At 45.9% G+C, this 21,748-nt stretch overlaps 1 protein-coding gene across 1 annotated transcript in view; it reads left to right on the top strand.

Moving 5' to 3' along the window:
* The first annotated feature begins 1,853 nt into the window (after positions 1 to 1,853).
* Positions 1,854 to 21,748, top strand: part of PARP1 (poly (ADP-ribose) polymerase 1) — a 41,857-nt gene continuing 21,962 nt past the window's right edge. Inside the window, exons 1-7 of the mRNA XM_011948961.1 lie at positions 1,854 to 2,044; positions 12,043 to 12,158; positions 13,693 to 13,907; positions 15,572 to 15,671; positions 17,894 to 18,010; positions 18,660 to 18,836; positions 21,144 to 21,291. Of these exons, the coding sequence (XP_011804351.1) occupies positions 1,885 to 2,044; positions 12,043 to 12,158; positions 13,693 to 13,907; positions 15,572 to 15,671; positions 17,894 to 18,010; positions 18,660 to 18,836; positions 21,144 to 21,291 (1,033 nt within the window). The 5' untranslated portion in view covers positions 1,854 to 1,884. The remainder of the gene's footprint in view (positions 2,045 to 12,042; positions 12,159 to 13,692; positions 13,908 to 15,571; positions 15,672 to 17,893; positions 18,011 to 18,659; positions 18,837 to 21,143; positions 21,292 to 21,748) is intronic.

Here is a 21,748-nt window from a genome sequence, read left to right as displayed (position 1 = left end):
TTTTTTTTCTATCTGACTTGAAGCCCTAAGCAAACACTGCGTGCCTTCTGTGACAGATGTTGCTAGAGAATAGCAAGATAGGCATCTTGCCCCTTATGAAACAATCACCAAATGCATAGTTCTTAGTGAGGAAGGGGAGCTGTGGAAGGGGCCCTGGGGAACCTGAGGGAATGCTCTGAACAGGGCGGGGAGCATTCCAGACCCAGGGGAAAGCTGATGTTGAGGAGTCCTTGCGCTGCCATAGTCTTAGCTGTTCATTTTAATACATCACATCCAGAAAGAGGCCACTCGCAGTGGAGAGAGGGAGTGGGGCACCTTATCATTGCTTTTCCAGAGTATTTTCCCTGTCCCCACAACTCCATCCTAAAAATTCAGCACATTTACTTTTAATGCTGTTTTAATACTCTTATTGCATCTGTGTGACATTTAGCTTTATGTTCTGTAAAAGCAGATGTTTGGGACTTCCTTGCTTTAGTCAGATGACAGTTGGTGTATTTTTAAGTAGCTCTTCCTGCCGGGCAGTGGAGTGTGGTGGGAGGAACCATGGTGTCAAATCATTCATTTGCTGCCTCTGTGACTCCCAACCCCCCAGGCAAGGATTTCCAGCCCTGCTGTCTCCATCTGTGAATGAAAGGGCTGGTTCCCACCCAGAGGCAGATTGTGGGATTACACAGGATGGTTTATGAAAAGCTCAGGGACCCACACTACAGGCTGTGTCTTCCCCTTCTTCCCAGTCGCTGTCACCGTCCACTCTGTAAAGCCAGGACTGGGTGCAGTGGCTCATGCCTGTAATCCCAGCACTTCGGGAAGCCAAGGTGGGCGGGTCACGAGGTCAGAAGTTCGAGACCAGCCTGGCCAACATGGTGAAACCCCATTGCTACTAACAATACAAAAATTAGCCAGGCGTAGGTGGCATGTGCCTGTACTTCCCAGCTACTCAGGAGGCTGAGGCAGGAGAATGGCATGAACCCGGGAGGCGGAGCTTTCAGTGAGCCGAGATCCCACCACTACACTCCAGCCTGGGCGACAGAGCAAGACTCAGTCTCAAAAAAAAAGCCAGACAGTGCTGGAGGCCTGGGAGCAGAACCTGGCCTTGTCACAATGAAAGGCCTAGTGGGAAGCAAACCACCTGCAGAGGAGAACTGTGTTCCCTGTGGCCAGACTTCCCAGGTCCTGCACCTGGGAAACTGCCCCCGCGAAGGCCACTGAGCAGCTGACTCCAGCTCCAGGCATGCTGTCCCGAACCGAACCATCCACTGTCACGGTTGCCTCACAGACCTCCATTCATTCCACTCACATCTGTGTGGCTGCTGCGAACTTGACAGTTTTTTTCTGACACACTTTTTCTGCTTTACTCATTATCTGGGTCTTGTTCCTCGTTATTCTCAACTGCAGAGGCACTTAAAGAGCCCTTTTCTGGGGCACACAGGCCCTTTGAGTCCAGGCGTGCCTGGAGCAGTTGTCTGGCCATTCCCAGCAGATGCTACAGGATTGTGACTCTGCACAGGTGTCTTCTGTGCGTTTCAGTAGACCATGAGGCAGCTCACCACTAAATGTAGTGGTGTGTGGTCAAAAGGGACGTGGGGCAGAGCTCAGTGGTAAAAGGCTACCTTTCCCGTGGCTGTGTTTGGTGTCCTAAGAGAATGAGCTCAAGAACAGTGGGCTACAGTCCTCTGAGCCTTGGGGAAGATTGTGAGAAGGATGCTGCAGCTCTTCATGTGAGAGTGGAGGCTGTCCTCCTTTCACAGATAGAACGAAGGTTTCATGTGCTGTCCCACGGCTGGGACTGGGACTGGGGTTGAGGTCAAGTCAGCATCTAGTGGTTCTAAGCCAAAAGTTAACTGCTCACTTACCTCCCTCTGTTTGTCCTCCTTCTAGTCTCCCATGTTTGATGGAAAAGTCCCACACTGGTACCACTTTTCCTGCTTCTGGAAGGTGGGCCACTCCATCCGGCACCCTGACGTGGAGGTGGATGGGTTCTCTGAGCTTCGGTGGGATGACCAGCAGAAAGTCAAGAAGACAGCGGAAGCTGGAGGAGTGACGGGTGTGTACAAATGGGCAGCATGGGCATTCAGCCCCCACCCTGAAGCTCCCAGGGGTCCTCTTCTCAGAGAGCAAAGCAAACCTCCCCCAGCTTGCCTTCTCCCACATGTGCAGATCAAGCGTATGGTGCCCATGTTATTTCAGCAACACCTCCTGGACTCAGCATCATCTGTTGCATGATATTTGGTGTTTTATTTTTCCAGATGCTTGGAATGTAGCCTTTAAAGTTGTTTTGTTTTTAATAGACTTTATTTTTGTTCATGGCAAAAGTAAGCAAAGAACAAAAAGTTTCCAATACCCGCTCCCCCTCCTACCACACAGGCTCTTCCTTGTCAACATCTCCCACCAGAGTAGTACATTTGCTATAATTGAGGAACCTACATTGACACATCATTATTGCCCAGAGTCCAGAAACTCCTGATGCTGTACATTCTGTGGGTTTGGACAGTTATTGATGACATGCATCTGCCGTTACAGTATCATACAGAGTAATTTCAGACCTGCACCCTTCTGCAGCCCCTTAAGATTAAGGAAGAATAGCTCATCTCAGAGAGGGGAATGAGGTAGGAGGCGGGGCTCAGGCACCAAACCAAACCGAGGACTAACTAAAGCAGGGACAGAGACAAAGCAGCTTTCCATAAAACACCCACCAGTGTGCCATATCAGTTTACCATTGCCATGGCAATACCCAGAAGTTACCACCCCTTTCTGTGACAACAGTCTGATGACCTAAAAGTTACTACCCCATTTCTTAACATGTCTGCATAATCTGCCCCTTAATTTGCATATAATTAAAAGTGGGTGTAAATATGACCTCAGAACTGCCTTTGAGCTGCTGCCCTCAGCACACTGCCTGTGGGCTGGCCCTGCTCTGCAGGAGCAATCACAGAGCCATAACACTGCTGCTGCAATAAAGCTGCTTTCTTCTACCACCAGCTTGCTCTTAAATTCTGTCCAGAGCGAAGCCAAGGACCCTCCCAGGCTAAGCCCCAATTTAGGGCTGGCCTGCTCTGCATCAGTTTCACCACTCTAAAAATCCCCTATTTATCTCTCCTAATTCCTGGCAACCACTGCTCTTTTTACTGTCTCCACAGTTTTCTCCTTTTATGTCTTCTCCCATGTCTTGGTACAGGTCATGTCAGGTGACATAGAGAGCAGAGCATAAAGCAAAGCTATTAAAAGCTTTATTAGGAGATGTAATCCTAGGGCAGCAAGAGAGAGGAAGGAAGGGGAGGCAGGAGGGCAAGCACAGTGCCATATGTTGTCAAGCTGGCCACGGCTTCATGAGAAACAGCCAATGGCTTGGTCATGCAGGATGCCCTCACACAAGTCCTTTGCCACCAAGCTTCAGAAAAGCCCCTCGGAGCAGGAGGAAGGGAGCGGCATTATCCATTGGTTCTGTCTCTTGTTTCTTACTGGTTTTTGCTCGCCTGAGGTGCGTTCTCTGCACTTCCAGATTGTGCTACTGGCTTCTGCACAGTTACGCTCTGCAGCCAGAGCTGCCTCTAGATCTGGAAGTGGTGGGAGCACTCAGAGTCCCTGGTTTTGAAAGAGTTGGCCCGTTGGTGACAGTGCTGTGTTTGTTACTGTGGTGGTCACTACAGGGTAGGTATGCCAGGGTGTGGCCCTTAACCCTGAGGTAGTGACAGTGCTAGGGAAAACGCTATAGCACCAGCAGCCACTGTCAAGTAGCCCAGCCTGGGGATACAGATGAACTACGTCCAGTACGTGTAATTTTATAGTTCCTTGTTTCTTTTAACATCTAAGTGTTTACTCTATTTGGAAGTTATCCCAGTGTGTGCTGATGTGGTGTGAGGCATGACTCCAGTTTTATTTTTTTCCAAATGATGATCTAGTTTCCCTACTTTGTTTTTTTGTTGTTGTTGTTTGTTTTTGTTTGTTTTTGAGACGGAGTCTCTGTTGCCCAGGCTGGAGTGCTATGGCATGGTCTTGTCTCACTGCAACCTCCACCTCCCAGGTTCAAGCGATTCTCCTGCCTCAGCCTCCTGAGTAGCGTGGTGCCTGCCACCATGCCCAGCTAATTTTTTGTACTTTTTGTAGAGATGGGGGTTTCACCATGTTGGCCAGGCTGGTCTTGAACTCCTGACCTTGTGATCCGCCCGTCTTGGCCTCCCAAAGTGCTGGGATTACAGGCGTGAGCCACCACTCCCGACCCCTACTTTGTTTATTGACTTATTCATCTCCCCCATTGATTACAGAGGTGTCTTGTATCATGTACAAAATTTCTGTATTTTGGGGTCCTTTTAGAAATTTCTGTTCCATATCTGTTTAACCTTTTTTTATATAGAGACTTTTTTTTTTTTTTTTGAGACGGAGTCTTGCTCTGTCGCCCAGGCTGGGGTGCAGTGGTGCGATCTCAGCTCACTGCAAGCTCTGCCTCCCAAGTTCACACCATTCTCCTGTATATAGACTTTTTTCTTACAGCAGTTTTAGGTCCACAGCAAAATTGAGCAGAGTACAGAGTTTCCATATAGTCCTCCCCACCCCACACATACACAGACTTGTCCACAATCAACAACGCCACCAGAGTGGTCCATGGTTATAACTGACGAGCTACATTGACACATCGTTATCCCTCGAGGTCTGTACTTTACATGAGGCTCACTCTTGGTGTTATACATCCTTTCAGTTTTAACAAATGTACTTTGACATGCATGTACCTTTATGGTAGCCTTCAGAGTCCTTTCACTGCCTGGGAAATCCTCTGTGCTTTGCCTAGTCATTCCTCCCTCCCCTCTAACCTCTAGTAACCACTGATCTTTTTGCTTTCTCTGTCGTTTTTCCTTTTCCAGAATATAATATAGTTGGAATCATACAGAAGGTAGCCTTTTCAGATTGGCTTCTCTCACTAGTAATGTGCTCTTAAGATTCCTCCGTGTCGGGCCGGGCACGGTGGCTCATACTTGTAATCCCAGCACTTTGGGAGGCTGAGGCGGGTAGATTACCAGGTCAGGAGTTTGAGACCAGCCTGGCCAATATGGTGAAACCCTGTCTCTATTAAAAATACAAAAATTAGCCGGGCGTGGTAGTGTGCGCCTGTAGTCCCAGCTACTCGGGAGGCTGAGACAGGAGAATTGCTTGACCCGGGAGGCAGAGGTTGCAGTGAGCCAGGATGGCGCCACTGCACTCCAGCCTGGCAACAGAGCTAGACTCTATCTCGAAAAAAAGATTACTCCATGTCTTGTCGTTTTATTACCGAATAATATTCCATTGTCTGGATTACCAGTTTGTTTACAGAGCTAGACTCTATCTGGAAAAAAAGATTACTCCATGTCTTGTCGTTTTATTACCGAATAATATTCCATTGTCTGGATTACCAGTTTGTTTATTCATTGACCTGCTGAAGGACATCTTGGTTGCTTCCAAATTTTGGCAATTATGAACAAAACTGCTAGAAACATCCATGTGCAGGTTTTTCTGGCGACATAAGTTTCAACTCCTTTGGGTAACCAAGGAGTACAATTGCTGGATCATGTGGTGAGAGTATATTTAGTTTTGTAAGAAGCTGCCAAGCTGTCTTCCAAAAAGCTGAATCATTTTGCATTCCACCAGCAATGGATGAGAATTCGTATCATCGTACATCTTTGCCAGCATTTGGTGTTGTCAGTGTTTCGGATTTTGGCCGTTCTAATAAATGTATAGTATTTTATTATTGTTTTAATTTTTATTTCCCTAATACTGTGATTATCTTGAACATCTTCTCATATATTTACCATCTGTATATCTTTGGTGAAATGTCTTTTGCCTGCCCCCGCCCCCACTTTTTTTTCTTTAAGAGTGTCTTGCTTTGTCGCCCAGGCTAGAGTGCAGTGGTGTGATCACAGTTCACTGCAACCTTGACCTCTGTCTCCCACCTCAGTCTCTTGAATAGCTGGGGCTTCAGGTGCGCATCACCATGCCTGGCTAATTTTTAAAAACTTTTTTTGTAGAGACAGGGCCTCACCTTGTTTCCCAGACTGGTCTCAGACTCCTGGTTTTGCCCTTTTTAAAATCAGATTGTTTGTTTTCTTACTGTTGATTCCTAAGAGTTCTTGGTATATTTTGGATAACAGCTCTTTATCTTATGTCTTTTGAAAATATTTTTTCTCAGTATGTGGCTGGTCTTCCGCAGAGCAGAAGTTTTTAATTTTATGAAGTCTAGTTAATCAGTTACTTCTTTAGTGGATTGGGCTTTTGGTGTTGTTTGTAAAAAGTCATCACCAGACCCGAAGTCATCTAGATTTTCTTCTAGAAGTTTAACAGTTTTGTGTCTTACATTTAGGTCTGTGATCCATTTTGAGTTACATTTTGTGAAGGGTGTAAGGTCTGTGTCTAGATTCCTTTTTTTTTTTTTTTTTCCACATGTGGATGTCCAGTTGTTACAGCTCCGCTTGTTGAAAAGACTATTTCTCCCATTTTTGCCGTTACTTTTTTGTCACAGATCAGTGGACTGTGCTTGTGTGGCTCTGTTTCTGGGCTCCCTGTTCTGTCCCACTGATCTACTTAGCCTTTTGCCAGTACCACACTGTGTTGACTGCTGGGGCTTCATAGTAACTCTTTAGGTTAGGTAGTGTCAGCCCTCCAACCTTGTTACTGTCATTACTGTCATGGCAGGAGGCAAAGGAGAAGCCGGCAGTTCACATGGCCGGAGCAGGAGGAAGAGAGTGAGAGGGGAGGTGCTACACGTTTTTAAACAACCAGATCTCAGGAGAACTCACAAGTATCATGACACAGCACCAAGGCAGAAATCTGTCCCGTGATCCAGTCACCTCCCACCAGGCCCCACCTCCAACATTCGAGATTATAATTTGATAGGAGATTTGCGTGGGGACACAGATCCATACCGTATCGCTGTCTGTCCTTCTTGCAGCTGGTCCTTGTAGCTGTTGGTATGTCTGACCAGCTGCTTGCTGCAAATAGATTAGTAACGGCTCAGAATTGGGAGTTTTAAAAAGTAAATAAATTTGAAAGGAGGGGTTCAGAGGGTGAGTATCCCAGTTTTAGCAGAGGGTAGGTCTCATTCTGTTGCCTAGGCTGGAATGTACTGGCAGTCTCTAACTCCTGGGCTGAAGCAGTCCTCCCACTTCAGCCTCTGAAGAAGCTAGGACTACAGATGCCCAATTAATTTTTTAATTTTTTTTTTTTTTTTTAAATAGAGATAGAGTCTCACCATGTTGCCCAAGGAATCTTGCTATGTTCCCCAGGCTGGTCTCAAACTCCTGGCTTCAAACAATCCCACCTCTGCCTCCCAAAGCTCAGGGATTACAGGCATGAGCAAATACACCTGGCTGACATTTTTCTTGTTCTGTGGCTGTTTTCTCTTTTGTGTTCAGGATAGGGAAAGTTGTAGGTTTAGGGGCATAGATGTGTTATATCTAGTTATAATTTAAATATACCTAAGTACATAGATACATAGATAGATCATCTCTGTCACCCAGGCTGGAGTGCTGTGGTGCCATCTTGGCTCACTGCAACCTCTGCCTCCTGGGTTGCTGGGATTACAGGTGTGTGCCACCACACCTGGCTGGGTATTTTTAGTAGAGATGGAGTTTCGCTGTATTGGCCAGGCTGACCAAAGTATAATTTTATAATATGAGAAGGCATAATAATTTTACTGAAAATGTGTCTTTTTGTGAAACTATCATAACCATACAGTTAGGATACTACCTACTGATTGTCCAGGGACTTTTCATCCAGAGAGCCTAACTTACTATTTTTAAATATATGAAAAGTTTAATTTATCCTAAATCCTCTAATTCACAAATGACTTATTAACATGTGGGATATCTCTTTAGAAAATACTAATTTGCTTGTGAGTGTGTGTGATTTTCTTTCCTGCAGAATTGAGATCCTACCCTAAGTATCACTTTCCTTAGTTGATTTTTTTTTTTTTTTTTTTTTTTGGTGGCAAAATAGGCATAACATAAAATTTACCCTAACTTTTTTTTTTTTTTTTTAAGACAGGGTCTTGCTCTGTCGCCCAAGCTGGAGTACAGTGGTGCAATCATGGCTCACTACATCCCCTGTCTCCCGAGTTCAGGCAATTCTCCTGCCTCAGCCTCCCAAGTAACTGGGATTACCGGTGTGCGCCACCACGTCTGACTAATTTTTATATTTTTGGTAGAGACAGGGTTTCACTATGTTGGCCAGGCTGGTCTTGAACTCCTGACCTCAGGTGATCCGCCCGCCTCGGCCTCCCAAAGTGCTGGGATCATAAGCATGAGCCACTGTGCCTGACCTGTCTTAACCATTTTTAAGTGTAGAGTTCAGTGGCATGAAGTAGATTCACATTGTTAGGCAAATATTACCATCATCCAGCTCTAGAACTTTTTCATCTTCCCAAACTGAAACTCCCAATCCATTAAGCAGTAACTGCGTGTTCTCCCTGCCCCTGGGAACCACTGTTTCTTCTGTCTCTGTGAAGCTAAAACTCTAGCACCTCATGTGCATGGAGTTAGGCAGTTATTTGTCCTTTTGTGTCTGGCTTACTTCACTCAGCATAGTTCTTCTAGGTTCATCCATGTTGCAGCATGTGTCTAAATTTCCTGCTTTTTAAAGACATAATAAACATTAATTGCATGAATATACCATATTTCATTTACCCATTCGTATGTCTGTGGACATTTAGGCGGTTTCTGCGCTTTGTTTTTTGGTTGTTTTTTTTTGAGACAGAGTCTCACTCTATTGCCCAGGCTGGAGTGCAGTGGCCTGATCTCGGCTCACTGCAGCCTCCGCCTCCCAGGTTCAGGTAAATCTCCTGCTTCAGCCTCCCGAGTAGCTGGGATTGCAGGCATGCACCACCACATCCACCTAATTTTTTTATATTTTTTTGGTAGAGACAAGGTTTCACCACATGGGCCAGGCTGGGATTACAGGCGTGAGCCACTGCGCCCGGCCAGGTTTCTGCATTTTGGCTATTATGAATGGTATTCATAATATTCATAATGATAATGAATATTAGTGCTATAATGAACATCGGTATACAAATATATGTTAGAGACCTTGCTTTCACTTCTCTGCTGTATATACCCAGAAGTGAAATGACTGAATCATGGTAATTCCATGTGTCATTTTTTGAGGAGCCTCCATCCTGTTTTCTACAACAGCTCCTCCATTTCCACCAGCAAGACAAGGGGATTCCAATTTGTCCTCATTCTTATGAACACTTTTTTTTTCAGTATAGCCATGCTAATGTGTGTGAAGTGTAGTATCTCACTGTGGTTTTTTGATTTTCATTTCCCTGACGACTAGTGATGTTGACCTGTTAGTACTTTTACAACTTGATATTTACTCTTTTCATGTTAAAAGTTACAGATTAAAGTGCATAGTAGTCATTTAGTGAGGTCTTGCTAAATTTCATGCAGTATTCCAAGTACTTGACATATTAATTTAATTGTGTCCTTGCAATAGGTCTTTGTCAGTTTTACAGGTGAGGACGTTCAGTCACAGAGAAGTTAGGTAACTGACTCAAGGTTGTGCTGGTAGAAAACTCCTGAGCCAGGATTCAAATCCAGTCTGTCTTGCTTTTTTTCTTTTTTTTTTGAGACACGGTCTTGCTCTGTCACCCAGGCTGGAGTGCAGTGGAATGATCACAGCCACACTCCAGCCTTGGCCTCCTGGGCTTAAGCAATCCTCCAGCCTGCTGAGCAGCTGGGACTCCAGGTGTGAGCTACCGTACCCAGCCCTGTCTTGCTTTTGAGACTAGAATTTTAAGCTTTTAGTTATATTACACATAGAGCTGCTGCAAACTTCTTGTACATCCCAGGCACCTGTACAGTTATTTCTTTAATTCTAAGATGTGCAGTTACTGTTCAAAGGGATGAACAATTTTAAGGCTTTCTATGTATGTGCCAAATTGCCTTCCAGAAAGGTTGCTTCAGTTGCACATGCTATACCAGCAGTATATAATATACCCATTTCTCTACTAACATACCATTTCTAAGTGTTTCCTTTTTTTGGAGACAGGGTCTCACTCTGTCACCCAAGGCTAGAGTGGAGTTGCACGATCCTAGCTCACTGTAACCTTGAACTCCTAGGCTGAAGCAATCTTCTTACTTTAGCTTCCTAAGTAGCTAGGAGTACAGGCATGCGCCACCATGCTGGGATTTGCTTTGGGGGCTGTTTTGTTTGTTTGTTTGTTTCTTCCTTAAATGGAGGAAGTCTCTATGTTGCCCAGGCTGGTCTTGAACTCCTGGGCTCAAGTGATCCTCCTGCCTCATCCTCACAAAGTGCTGGGATTACAGGTGTGAGGCACCATGCCTGGCCTTGTCTTTTTCTTAAGGAAATGTAAAAGATACTGATTCTTTGTCATAACATTTTACAAATATTTTTCCAAGTTTGACATTTTCTTTTAGTTTTGTCTGTTGTATTTTTTTGCCTCATTAAAGTTTCATCTTTCACTGTTTGTATAGTCATGTCTGTCTTCTCATTTGTGATATGTCTTTGGTATTATATCTGGAATTTTTAAAATGATTTACAGTAGTTACATGCACAGATCTTACGTATACAGTTTAGTGAGTTTTGACAAATGCTTATACACATCTGGCATATACCCCATTGAGTTATAGACATTTCTGTTCCCCTGGGAAGTTCCCTTGTACTTTTGCTAGTCATTTTTCCCTGACTCAGGTAACCACTGTTCTGATTTCTATCCCCATATATTAATTTTGCCTGATTTAGAATTTCAGGAAGAAAAGGAATTGTATACCCTCTTACACGCTTTCTTCACTCAGTGCACTGCCTATGAGATTCATCCAGGTCATCTTGTGTGTCATTAGTTCTTTTTATTTCTGGGGAGTAGTCCTTTGTTTGGGTATATCCATTTGTTTATCCATTTTACTGTTGGTGACTTTGAGGTTGTTGCCAGTTTGGGGCTATTACAAATACAGCTGCTAGGAATTCAATAGGCATCTCACTGGATCCATGGATCAAATTGCAGATAATTGACATCTTAACAGTCCATGAACATGATGCATTTCTTCATTTGTTTAGGTCTTCTTTGACTTCAGCAGTCTTATAGCTTTTAGTGTAGAGATCTTGCACGTCTTTTGTTAAATTTATCTAAGTGTTTTATGTATTTTAACACTGTTTAAATAACAATGCACTTGCCTTTCCAGTATGTTTATTGCTAGCATTAGACATCTTTGTATGTTTGTATATTGACAGTGTGCCCTGCGTATTTGCTAAATTCACTTAATTTAGTAGATTTTAAAATAGATTTCTCAAGATATCTCTTAGGAATATCAAATAGAATCATTTACAAGGAGACATGGTTTTACTTACTCTTTTCCAAACTTACACCTTTTGTTTTTTTTTTTATTTCCTTAATGCGCTTACTACAACCTCCAATATAATATGGAATAGAAGTGATAGGAAGATAGCTTCATCTTATTCCTGGTCTTAGGCCTCTTACTACCTGATTCAGCTTGGGAATTTATTTTTATAATAAGAAAATAATCTAGTTTTTGTCCCAAATGTCTAGCCAGTGATCCCCACAACTCTTTATTGAATAATTCAACCTTTTCCCACTAATTTGAAATGATACCTTTACCACATATTTAATTCTTACATATACTTGTGTCTGGCTTGTATCAAAATATTTCCTTTAATTCCACACTTTGGTAAATAAAAGTATAATGGAAATTAGGAGGCTTAGTGAGACGTCAGTATGCTTCCAAGGCTTTTAAGGTAAACACCTAATAAGTGCTTTCTAAAGTGTGGGAGGGGCCTCCAGAGGAAGGGGAGGAGATGGAATGTCATACAGCTGATCACCCCCTAATGTGCTGCTCTTTCAAGGAGAAGGGTCATTTATCTCCAGAAAAGAAGCTCTATTAGCTGACCACGGTTGTTACAGACAGATGAGATGGACCAATCGTAGTCTCCCAAGGCATAAGGTATCCTAGTGGAAGGATCCTGGGGAGGTAGAAGAGGACAGGGGGCTCCTCTAAGCTGCATTTTGGAGCTGTTGAGATGAGCATTGCCCTCTGTTTGATTCTGCAGGCAAAGGCCAGGATGGAATTGGTAGCAAGGCAGAGAAGATGCTAGGTGACTTTGCAGCAGAGTACGCCAAGTCCAACAGAAGCACATGCAAGGGGTGTATGGAGAAGATAGAAAAGGTAAGGTCTTGGGGGCTCAGATCCCTGAACTTTATGAATTGCTTGCATTGATGTCATTGTCTATCTCAAGAGAAGAGAAGAAATGGGGGCTTTAGGGTGCTAGCTCAACACAAGTGATTAAAAATAAACTGAAGACGTTAGTGTTGACCAGATATGACAGTTACTTCCAGACAGATCTGGTCCAGTTCTCTTGTATGTATGCATCTGCTCTTGGAAAGCATTAACAAAAGGGGTGTCTTTTGGATCCAACAGTGGCTGGGGGAAAGACTGTCTGTGGTTTATGGTAGAATTAAGTGTAAGGAATGTGTTTACCCTGGTATGAGCCTCCATCCTTTTTCTGTTTAATCAGAGGATCTTCATTAACCAGGCTTTCCCACTAGTTCTAGTCCTTGAAGGCTGATAGCCAGTCAGACAAAATGGACGGAGACACAGGTAGAAGGGAAGGCTTGTGCCCCACAGCCTTCTCACCCTTCTCTAATGTAACATGCACGTATTAATTGATTCATTCGAGGTATTAATTGAAAGTTTCTGCCTCCTGGAGGTGTTGTACAGAAAATTGAGGTGAGCCAATGGGTATTTAGAAAATGAAAACATGGAATTTTTGTATCTTCTCCAGCTACCTTCAACCACCAAAAATTTAAGGCAAACATTAAGATCCTCTTTGCCTCAAGGGGAATGCCAGGTGGTGTGTGCTGCTGGGTTGCTGGCTTTATGTATTGTCAGGAGCCCCTCCTGCTGCATTCTCTGGGTTGAGCCTCCCAGGCCAGGAACTCTCCTGGGAATATCAGGCCTGGGGACTGGGGACCTGCGCAGGCTGGCAGGACTGAATTCTTGCCTGTGGGGTTATTACTCCTTAGAGGGTGTCATCTGTAAAGAGACTAAGGAGGCCATAGGAGGGTGGGAATGGACAGAAAATTCCTGCTAATACAAAAGTGCTGCATTGGGGGGCTGGGCGCAGCGGTGCGGTAGGCTGAGGCAGGAGTATTGCTTGAGTCCAGGAGTTCTGGACCAGCCCAGGCAACATAGTGAGATCTCATCTCTACAAAAAAATTAGCCAGGCAAGGCTGAGGTAGGAGGGTCACTTAAGCCTGGGAGGCAGAAGTTGCAGTGAGTTGAGATCAAGTCACTGCACTCCAGCCTGGGCAAAAAAAAAAAAAAAAAAATGCTGCATTGGAAGCCCACGCAGGTGTGCAAGGCTCTAGCTCTGCCCAGCACACCATACCATGTGTTTTTATGCCTGCCCCAGGTCAACAGAAACATCTTAAGGGGAATGTTAGCAATTCTTCACATGTCCAGACAGGTAGATAGGTCGCCAGCCATTTGAAATTTAAGGAACCCTGAGTTTTGAGGGTAACACACAATCCTTGATGACCTGAGAGAGCTAAACCTCTCAAAAGCCCATGAGTCCTCAAGTTGGCGGGCAGGCCTTGACTTGTTCCTGCAGCCCCTCACTGCTTGGAGCGCAGGCTGCCCGTATCATGTTCGCCGTCCTTCCTCGTCACTCCCTTGGTACCATATACGGTTTTTCCTGCAGGGCCAGGTGCGCCTGTCCAAGAAGATGCTGGACCCGGAGAAGCCACAGCTAGGCATGATTGACCGCTGGTACCACCCACACTGCTTTGTCAAGAACAGGGAGGAGCTGGGTTTCCGGCCCGAGTACAGTGCGAGTCAGCTCAAGGGCTTCAGCCTCCTTGCTGCAGAGGATAAAGAAGCCCTGAAGAAGCAGCTCCCAGGAGTCAAGAGCGAAGGGTGGGTGGAGCGCTGTGGGGTTGCCCTGGGGGTTCAGTGAGGGGCTTGACGGAGGCCCGAAGGCTCTACAGGTTCCATACCACTCCTCTGTTTCCCTTCACTGACTGTCGGTAAGCCACGGAGATGCAAACTGAGGAACAGTGACAGCAGAGATCTGGGGGCAAAGGACAGGGTAGGGAAGGACAGCCAGGGGTTCCCATGTCCTCTGCCGAGAGCCCTCTGCCCTGTGAGACCTGCTTCCTGGTGGTCTATTCCCCTTCCAACATATGATCTCCATGGGCAGGCTAACTACACTTTTCCGCGACAGCCCTTTAGATACTTAAAAGACCACCCTCCTTCCCTGGGTGAAGATTTGTTTTGCCTGGGTTGATCACTTAACAATGCTGGGAGAATTGTGACCATTTTTAGTTAGGGGATGGGCAGTGGATAATTTTCCTGGCTTAGAGTTCAGGATGATAAGGGTTTTGCATGTTGTTAAAATTTAGAATGGGAAGGACCATCAGTGACTATCTTGAATACATGGACACCTCTTGCTGTCCGCAGTTTACCCTCTGCTTGTCTCTCAGCCTCTGTCTGGAGAATTGCTTGTTAACAGGCAAACCAGGGGTGGTGTGGTAGAGCCTGGTATGCACCCTGTTCCTTGGACGGTGACTGGGCAACCATCAAGCAGCTATCACACATTATCTCAGTTCGTAATGCCTGTCCATTGCAGCAACACATGGGGCTCTAGAATGTGCAAGAAAATTGAAAAATCAGGCCGTGGGTCAAAAAGCCCACAGGGCATTGCAGCACGTGATATAGGTGTTGGAGTCCATCAGCTCCCAGTAAGCCATGATAACTGCCAGAATGTGTTGAGCACATTTCGTATGCCAGACACTGTATCGAGCCCTATATTTGGACTGTTTGATTTGCCCGTCACCAGAGTTCTGTGAGGCAGATGGTATTCTTTTCCCTATTTTATGGCTGAGGAAAGTGAAAGGGTTTGTGCTCAGGTCTGTGAGATAGCTGAGACTGAGACCACTGTGGCTGTCCTGCCCCTGTGTTTTAGGGGCAGGTGATAGCCTCAGAGCCATGTTTGCTGAGCAAGCTGGGGCAGGCTAGTTAGCACTGCTTTGACTGCCGCTTCTTGTCTGGGCTTTATGTGGCAGTACGGCCCCACCTCTGTGAGCAGCCTCTTTCCCTTGCTTTGTGTTTTAGCTCGAAAGGCCTAGCCCCCGGGCTTGTGCTTTGTCTTTCTGCAATCCCTGCCCCCTAGCCATGGGCTTACCTCTAGCCTAATCCCTGCTAGAACCTTCCAGGCCAGGAGATACATAGGTGTTTTTTTTGTTTGTTTTTGTTTTTGTTTTTACCTCAGATGGGGCCTGAGCCCTGGATTCTTGTAATGGGTTGTTCTAAGTCCCTGGAACAACCCTAGCGCCTCTCCCTGGCTGGGAGAGTATGTTCTGAAATGGATGGTGTCTTCTGCCATCTTGGTTGCAAATACTCCCTGAGTAGACAGTGATCGCCTAAGGGCACTGAGTGGGGCAGGGGTTAGGGAGTGACAAGTGTGAGTAGGCCCTACAGGGAGTTGATAGAATGACATTAAGATACTGTATCACCGCAAGTCACTAGGTGTCAGATTTTTAATGGCTCTGGCTCTCTCTCATATCCTGTGTCTCCTTCAGAAAGAGAAAAGGCGATGAGGTGGATGGAGTAGATGAAGTGACCAAGAAGAAACCTAAAAAAGAAAAAGACAAAGATAGTAAGCTTGAAAAAGCTCTAAAGGTGAGTTCTCAGCTCTGTGTCTCCTTTCAACATGCTGCTGTCTGGATTCTCTTTCTCTTTCTGGGAAGACAGTTCAAGGACTTGTGTCCCACTTACTAAGAACTTCAGCAAATTGATGGCTGTCATTAAATAGCATGACTTTTTCCCCAGATTATTTTCCCTCCTCCCAAGGAAACCATTTTTATTTGAAAGAGAACCCACATTAGGCTATAGGTGTCCAACCTGCAGCCAGGCTTGAGCGAAGGCTGAGTGCTCTGTTCCCACTCACCAGCCTCTTACTGGGATGCCAGAGATTCATGCTTTGGCCAAATTATGCACTACTGTACACCCTGCACCTTTGTGGTCACTTGCAAACATTGGAAACTGAATACTTAATTAAAGGATGCCAAAGATTCTTAGCATAGACAAATGGCTTGAAGAGATCAAGTGTCTCTACATTTTTTAAATGAAGATCTCTCATTTTTAAAAAGGAACAGATGACTGATAATGACAGGAGAAAACTATCCGTTAAATCAGTGGTCCTTGACCAGAAAGATTCATCCCTGTGTTGATTATGGATGTGTTGAAGCAAAGCAAAAATTATTAATCAGAAAATGCTGGGTGTTTGGGAAATTGGGGGAGAGCAGTTGGTCTCTCCTTGAGCACATGATTTCCATGAACCATCTGCTTGTGTATCTTGTATGAGTATTCAGTTTTTACTAGTAGTATTAAAACTAAAAGCAATTTCTGATATAGTTCTAGTTGCTAAGTAAGAGTCACACATTTTGTTCAATTGTCTTACGGTAAAAAAGCATCTGTCATGCACCAAAACTGGCTGCAGGAGAACCGTGGTGCCACTTCACATTGGCCATTCAGTGAGATTAGTGTCCTTCTCTCTTCCCCATTGATATCAGAGATGTATAGAGAGTCAGAAAATTAAAATGCCCCTCAGAGTTCCCACCGTGGCACATGTGTGTCTGCGGGCTCTCTACCCTTGGTCATCTAGGTGACATTGTTGTACTTCTTCCATTTAACCCTGTGCCACTAGACCTTTTCCTCATCCTCCCACATCTCCATTCCTGGTGTCCCGGTGTATGCTGTGTGCAACGGAGAGGAGATGTCGAGAGAGCCCTTAAAAATGAAGCTGGGAAACGGAGCAGACGTGTGTGCCTGCAGCTTCACCAGGGGAGTTAAAATCCTCCTTTGGTACTAATAGCAACCCTATAGGATATGATAGGGCTGGTGTTTTTGTCTCCATTTTACAGAGGTGGGATCTGAGCAGAGATGGTGAATAACTTGCCCATTTTCCTGGGGAAGGAGGAGACTCACCTCAGACTTTAAAATGGAGAGGCTGATAGCTTCCTCAGCAAGCTTGATTGTTGTGAGAATAAATGTGATGAGGCCGGACACAGTGGCTCGCGCCTGTAATCCCAGCAGTTCGGGAGGCTAAGGCAGGCGGATCACTTGAGGCCAGGAGTTTGAGACTAGCCTGGCCAACATGGTGAAACACCAGTTCTATTAAAAATGCAAAAATTAGCTGGGTGTGGTGTTGCACACCTGTAATCCCAGCTACTCAGGACGCTGAGGTAGGAGAATTGCTTGAACCCAGAAGGTGGAGGTTGCAGTCAGCTGAGATCTCACCACTGCACTCCAGCCTGGGTGACAGAGTGAGACTCCATCTCAAAGAAAAAGAGTAAGTGAGATGACACGTAAATGCGTCCAACCAAGAGTAGGCACTTTAATAAAGATTAAAACTTCCATTTTCAGAAGAGTTTAAATACATTCCTCCGTGATGCTGAATATAATATACCATCAAGGAAATTAGTTTTTGTGAATCATTCCTACTCTAAGATTGGTGGAGAACAGCCATACCCTGCCTCCTCTAGTTGCTGATAAACGTGGGCCCTGGGCTCAGCCTAGCACTTCCAGGCTCTTACCTTGTGTCTCTGGGGATTGGTTTCTGAGAGTTGGTTCCAGGAGCCTTGGTGCAATCTCTCCCAAACCCTTAGGGCTTCCTGCTCACCTTCCACAGTATTCTCTGAGAGACCACACAACAGGCGTAATTTGGTGTCCACAGGAGCATGACCAGGAGTCAAATCCTGTGCTGATCACCCAGGTTTGGAGTGGCAGCTCGCTGGTGCACCAGGGTATAACTGGAGGCTCAGCATGACCAGGGCTCCTCCTCCAGTTGAATTCTTCCTTTGAAAAGAGCTGGCCTCTCAGCCACTGGGTCTTGTCCATAGGCTCAGAACGACCTGATCTGGAACATCAAGGACGAGCTAAAGAAAGTGTGTTCGACTAATGACCTGAAGGAGCTACTCATCTTCAACAAGCAGCAAGTGCCTTCTGGGGAGTCGGCGGTGAGCTGCCTTTGTGTTAAGTGGGACACGTATGTGAGGCTGACCCCGTCGTTGTGGAGTGACTGTCCCAATGGAGTGTGGGAGGCCCTCCGTGTGAACACCTGCTGGTATTAATTGCACGGAGTATAAATTGTGGTTGTGTTGCACGGTCATCACCACCATCGTGGTCACCATTTTTCTGGGATGGACGAGGCCGGCATTCACACGCCCCACTAGACATCTTCCACATGTTAGTGCTTGTTCTAGAGTGCCAGGCCTGTGGAGTGGAGAGCCCCCTCCTGAGGGATGGCATGACGGCATCCCATCAGTGTCCCCAACTGGCCCTTCTCTGCTGTCATTCTTGGGAGTTGACTTGGCACTGTACTTTGTGCAATGCCAGTGGATGCTCTGGGCTCTCCCTTCGTTTCTCAATCACTGAGGGATGGGGGAGCTGCAGGAACACTTGGAAATAAGGTCTCCTACATTACAAGAATCCAAGCTCCTTTGTAAACAAAGGGCGGGGTGGGGTGTTAAGAGCCCCACAGCAAGCCCACAGCAAGAAGTCTCTTTGTAGAGAGTGAAATCTGCAAATTCCTCCATCCCACATTAGTAAGTGTCCTTTTCTGTAGTCCCGCATTTGCCCTCTGACGTGTTTCTCCCCTGGCTGCAGATCTTGGACCAAGTAGCCGATGGCATGGCATTCGGTGCCCTCCTTCCCTGCAAGGAATGCTCGGGTCAGCTGGTCTTCAAGAGTGATGCTTATTACTGCACTGGGGACGTCACTGCCTGGACCAAGTGTATGGTCAAGACACAGACACCCAACCGGAAGGAGTGGGTAACCCCAAAGGTAAGGGGTGGGGGAAGATCCTGGGATCTGTTGGGAGAAAAACCTGGCCCCACTTTCTGCGCTTGTTCATACTTCAGGTCCCTGAGATTGCAGGGCCCTGTTCCTCAGGCTTCTTTACAGATGTGTCATCCTGTTAACCAGAATATAAAATCATATGTTTGCAAACTACACAAATGTAGAACCAAAGCTCCTCTAAGTATGAAGTAGAGGTTTGTCCATTTGGTATAAAATGTTGCTTACAAAGACCATGAATAATTTTTATTTATTGAATGCCTCCTATGTGCCAGGCACAGTTCTAGGCTTGAGGGACATATGGTGAAGAAATGGATAGTAAGTCCTGCTTTCTGATACAAGTTTTTTTCAAGGACGTTTCCTTGCCTAGTGCCAGCAGAAGAATTGGATCCAGAGTTCACATATCTCCTAGTATTGCACATTCTTTTTTTAATGTAACTGCTTATGGAATTCTCAACGCAAAATACCTCCATGGGGAGCCCCCTTTGGAGCCATGCTGGTGGGGTTCTGGCAGTATCTTTGTGGGGCTGGCTGCTCCAGGGACCTCGCCTGTGCCTGCTCAGACTCAGCAGGATCCAGGCCCAGCAGCCTGTCTAGGTGCAGAGCTCTGCCACTCACCAATCTGCTTCCCTCGCTGTTGCCTGCTCCTGGGTGGAGTACTTGGAACAGCGGCACACAGTACACCCTCAGGAATCGTTAGCCGAGTAACGGTCGACATTACTCGCTCTACACCTACATCTGAACTCCATTTCCACCAGCCCCTGACTCACTTGTTCACTGCCATGGTTGCATGATCCCTCCTAATTTTCTCTCTATGCCTTTACTTGAATGCTTCCTGTAAAATAAATCTGAGCTTAGCACTTCCCCACCCTTAAAATCTTATACTGATATTCTGATTTTTCTGGGTATGCAAATCTTCCAGACCCTTATGTGGTATTTGTATTTCTTTTACTATCTTCGATGGGGAAATAGTAAGATGGCAGTAAGCAATGTGCCATCCCTTGTATTTTATATATCAATTTTTGAGCATCTATATACATTTTTAAAGGTTATGTGCATGTGCGAGACAAGTTTTCAGTCTGGCACTACTTGCTGCCCATGCAGTGACACTGTTGCCCCCAGGCACTTGTCCCACAGAATCAAGGCCAGCTCCATAGCTTGTCCTCAGAGCCCTCTGTGATGCGGCTCTGCTGGCCATCTGCAGCCTCTTTCTGCCACCCTTTTCCTCCTCCTCACATACCCCTCTCCCCACCCCACCGCCAGTCTTGCTCATTCTTTTTAGGAATACCTAGCAATAGGGCACCTGGCCAGGGCACCCCACATGCCACCATGTGCTACTCAGATGGCTGTGCTTAGGCAGTCCCCTGTGTTTTCAGCTCCCAGCGGGCTTAGCAGATCACTGTGTCCAGGTGCATGCTAGCGTTCCCTGTCTCACATCACCTTAGCACACCTCTGGCATAGCTTAGCTCCTGTGTTAAAGTTCACCTTCCTATAGCTGATGCTCAGTCACAAATGAGATACTTTCTCAAGGGCAGAAACTGTCTTTTTAACCAACTATGGTTGGTAGCACATATTAGGTGGTCAGTGTGTGTTGGAAGCAATCTGTGACCTCTTGTATCCAGCTGACACCCTGAACACAGGCATAGATGGAAAGAGCAGTTTCTTGATTGGGCGAAGACCTGGGAGCACAGGATCTTTCCCTGAGCTTCATGTATTTGATACTGACTGAGTGACCATTTAGAGCAAGGCCGCTTGTAAATCACTCAGAGTGAAGAGTGAATTGTGCTGATGGAAGAATTTATAGTCAATACCGTAGGGCTCTCTGCATTCGTTTTTCCTTTTTCTAAAAAGGAAAGTGAATACTGTGATTTCCTTTTGGGTAATAATCTCCCAGTGTGTATGGTATTGGGGTCTTGAAGTTCTGGAGTAGGCATGTGATCCCACAGAGGCCTGTTAACTCTCGAAGGGAACAACTCAAGAATGAGGCCAGGGAGGCTCTGGTCATACAGCAGTTCAGTGGTGGTTCCTGACCAAATTGGCCGCTGGTTTGTGTTTTTGTTTTTTCTGGGAAAGATTTTTCTCTTAAAGCAGCCACAATACCACCCCCAAGTACTGTAGCAGCAATAATACTGTCTTTCATTCTGGAAGCCTCACATTTCTCTATTTTCTGTTACTCTTTATTGTAAGAAGACAAAAAGAGATTCTTTAATTTGGACAAGCCAAATCCTTTTTGGTCTATGAGGTAGTTACTTCAAGGGAGAGCTAGCTTCTTAACTAAAACTTAATATTTTTTAGGAATTCCGAGAAATCTCTTACCTCAAGAAATTGAAGGTTAAAAAGCAGGACCGTATATTCCCCCCAGAAACCAGCGCCCCAGTGGTGGCCACGCCCCCACCCTCCACAGCCTCGGTGCCTGCTGCTGGGAACTCCTCTGCTTCAGCAGGTACAGCTCTTAGGGCCCCAGTCTTAGAACTGCTTTGCAGGAATTGTTTGCCCACTACTTGCTGGTGGTGTGGAGCTGGTGAAGAAAGTATCCATCAAGGGTCTCTCTTTGCTGACCCCACCATGGGGAAGCCTTGTCCTGCAGGGGATAGGCCTCTTCCCTTGGCTTGTTACACCCCCAACTACAGCAAGGTGGGAGGGTATTAGGAACATAGCATCGGCTGGGAACAGTGACTCACACCTGTAATCCCAGCACGTTGGGAGGCTGAGGCAAAAGAAGTGCTGAGGCCAGGAGTTCGAGACCAGCCTGGGCAATGTAGCGAGACCCCCATCTCTACAAAAATGTTTAAAATTATCCGGGTGTAGCAGCATGTGCCTTTAGCCCTAGATACTCAGGAGGCTGAGGTGGAGGATCCCTTGAGCCTGGGAGGTCAAGGCTGCACTGAGCTATGATCACA

This window comes from Colobus angolensis, unplaced genomic scaffold (assembly GCF_000951035.1).
Source record: "Colobus angolensis palliatus isolate OR3802 unplaced genomic scaffold, Cang.pa_1.0 Scaffold288, whole genome shotgun sequence".
Lineage (NCBI taxonomy): Eukaryota > Metazoa > Chordata > Mammalia > Primates > Cercopithecidae > Colobus > Colobus angolensis.
This window is presented reverse-complemented; position numbering and strand designations above follow the sequence as displayed.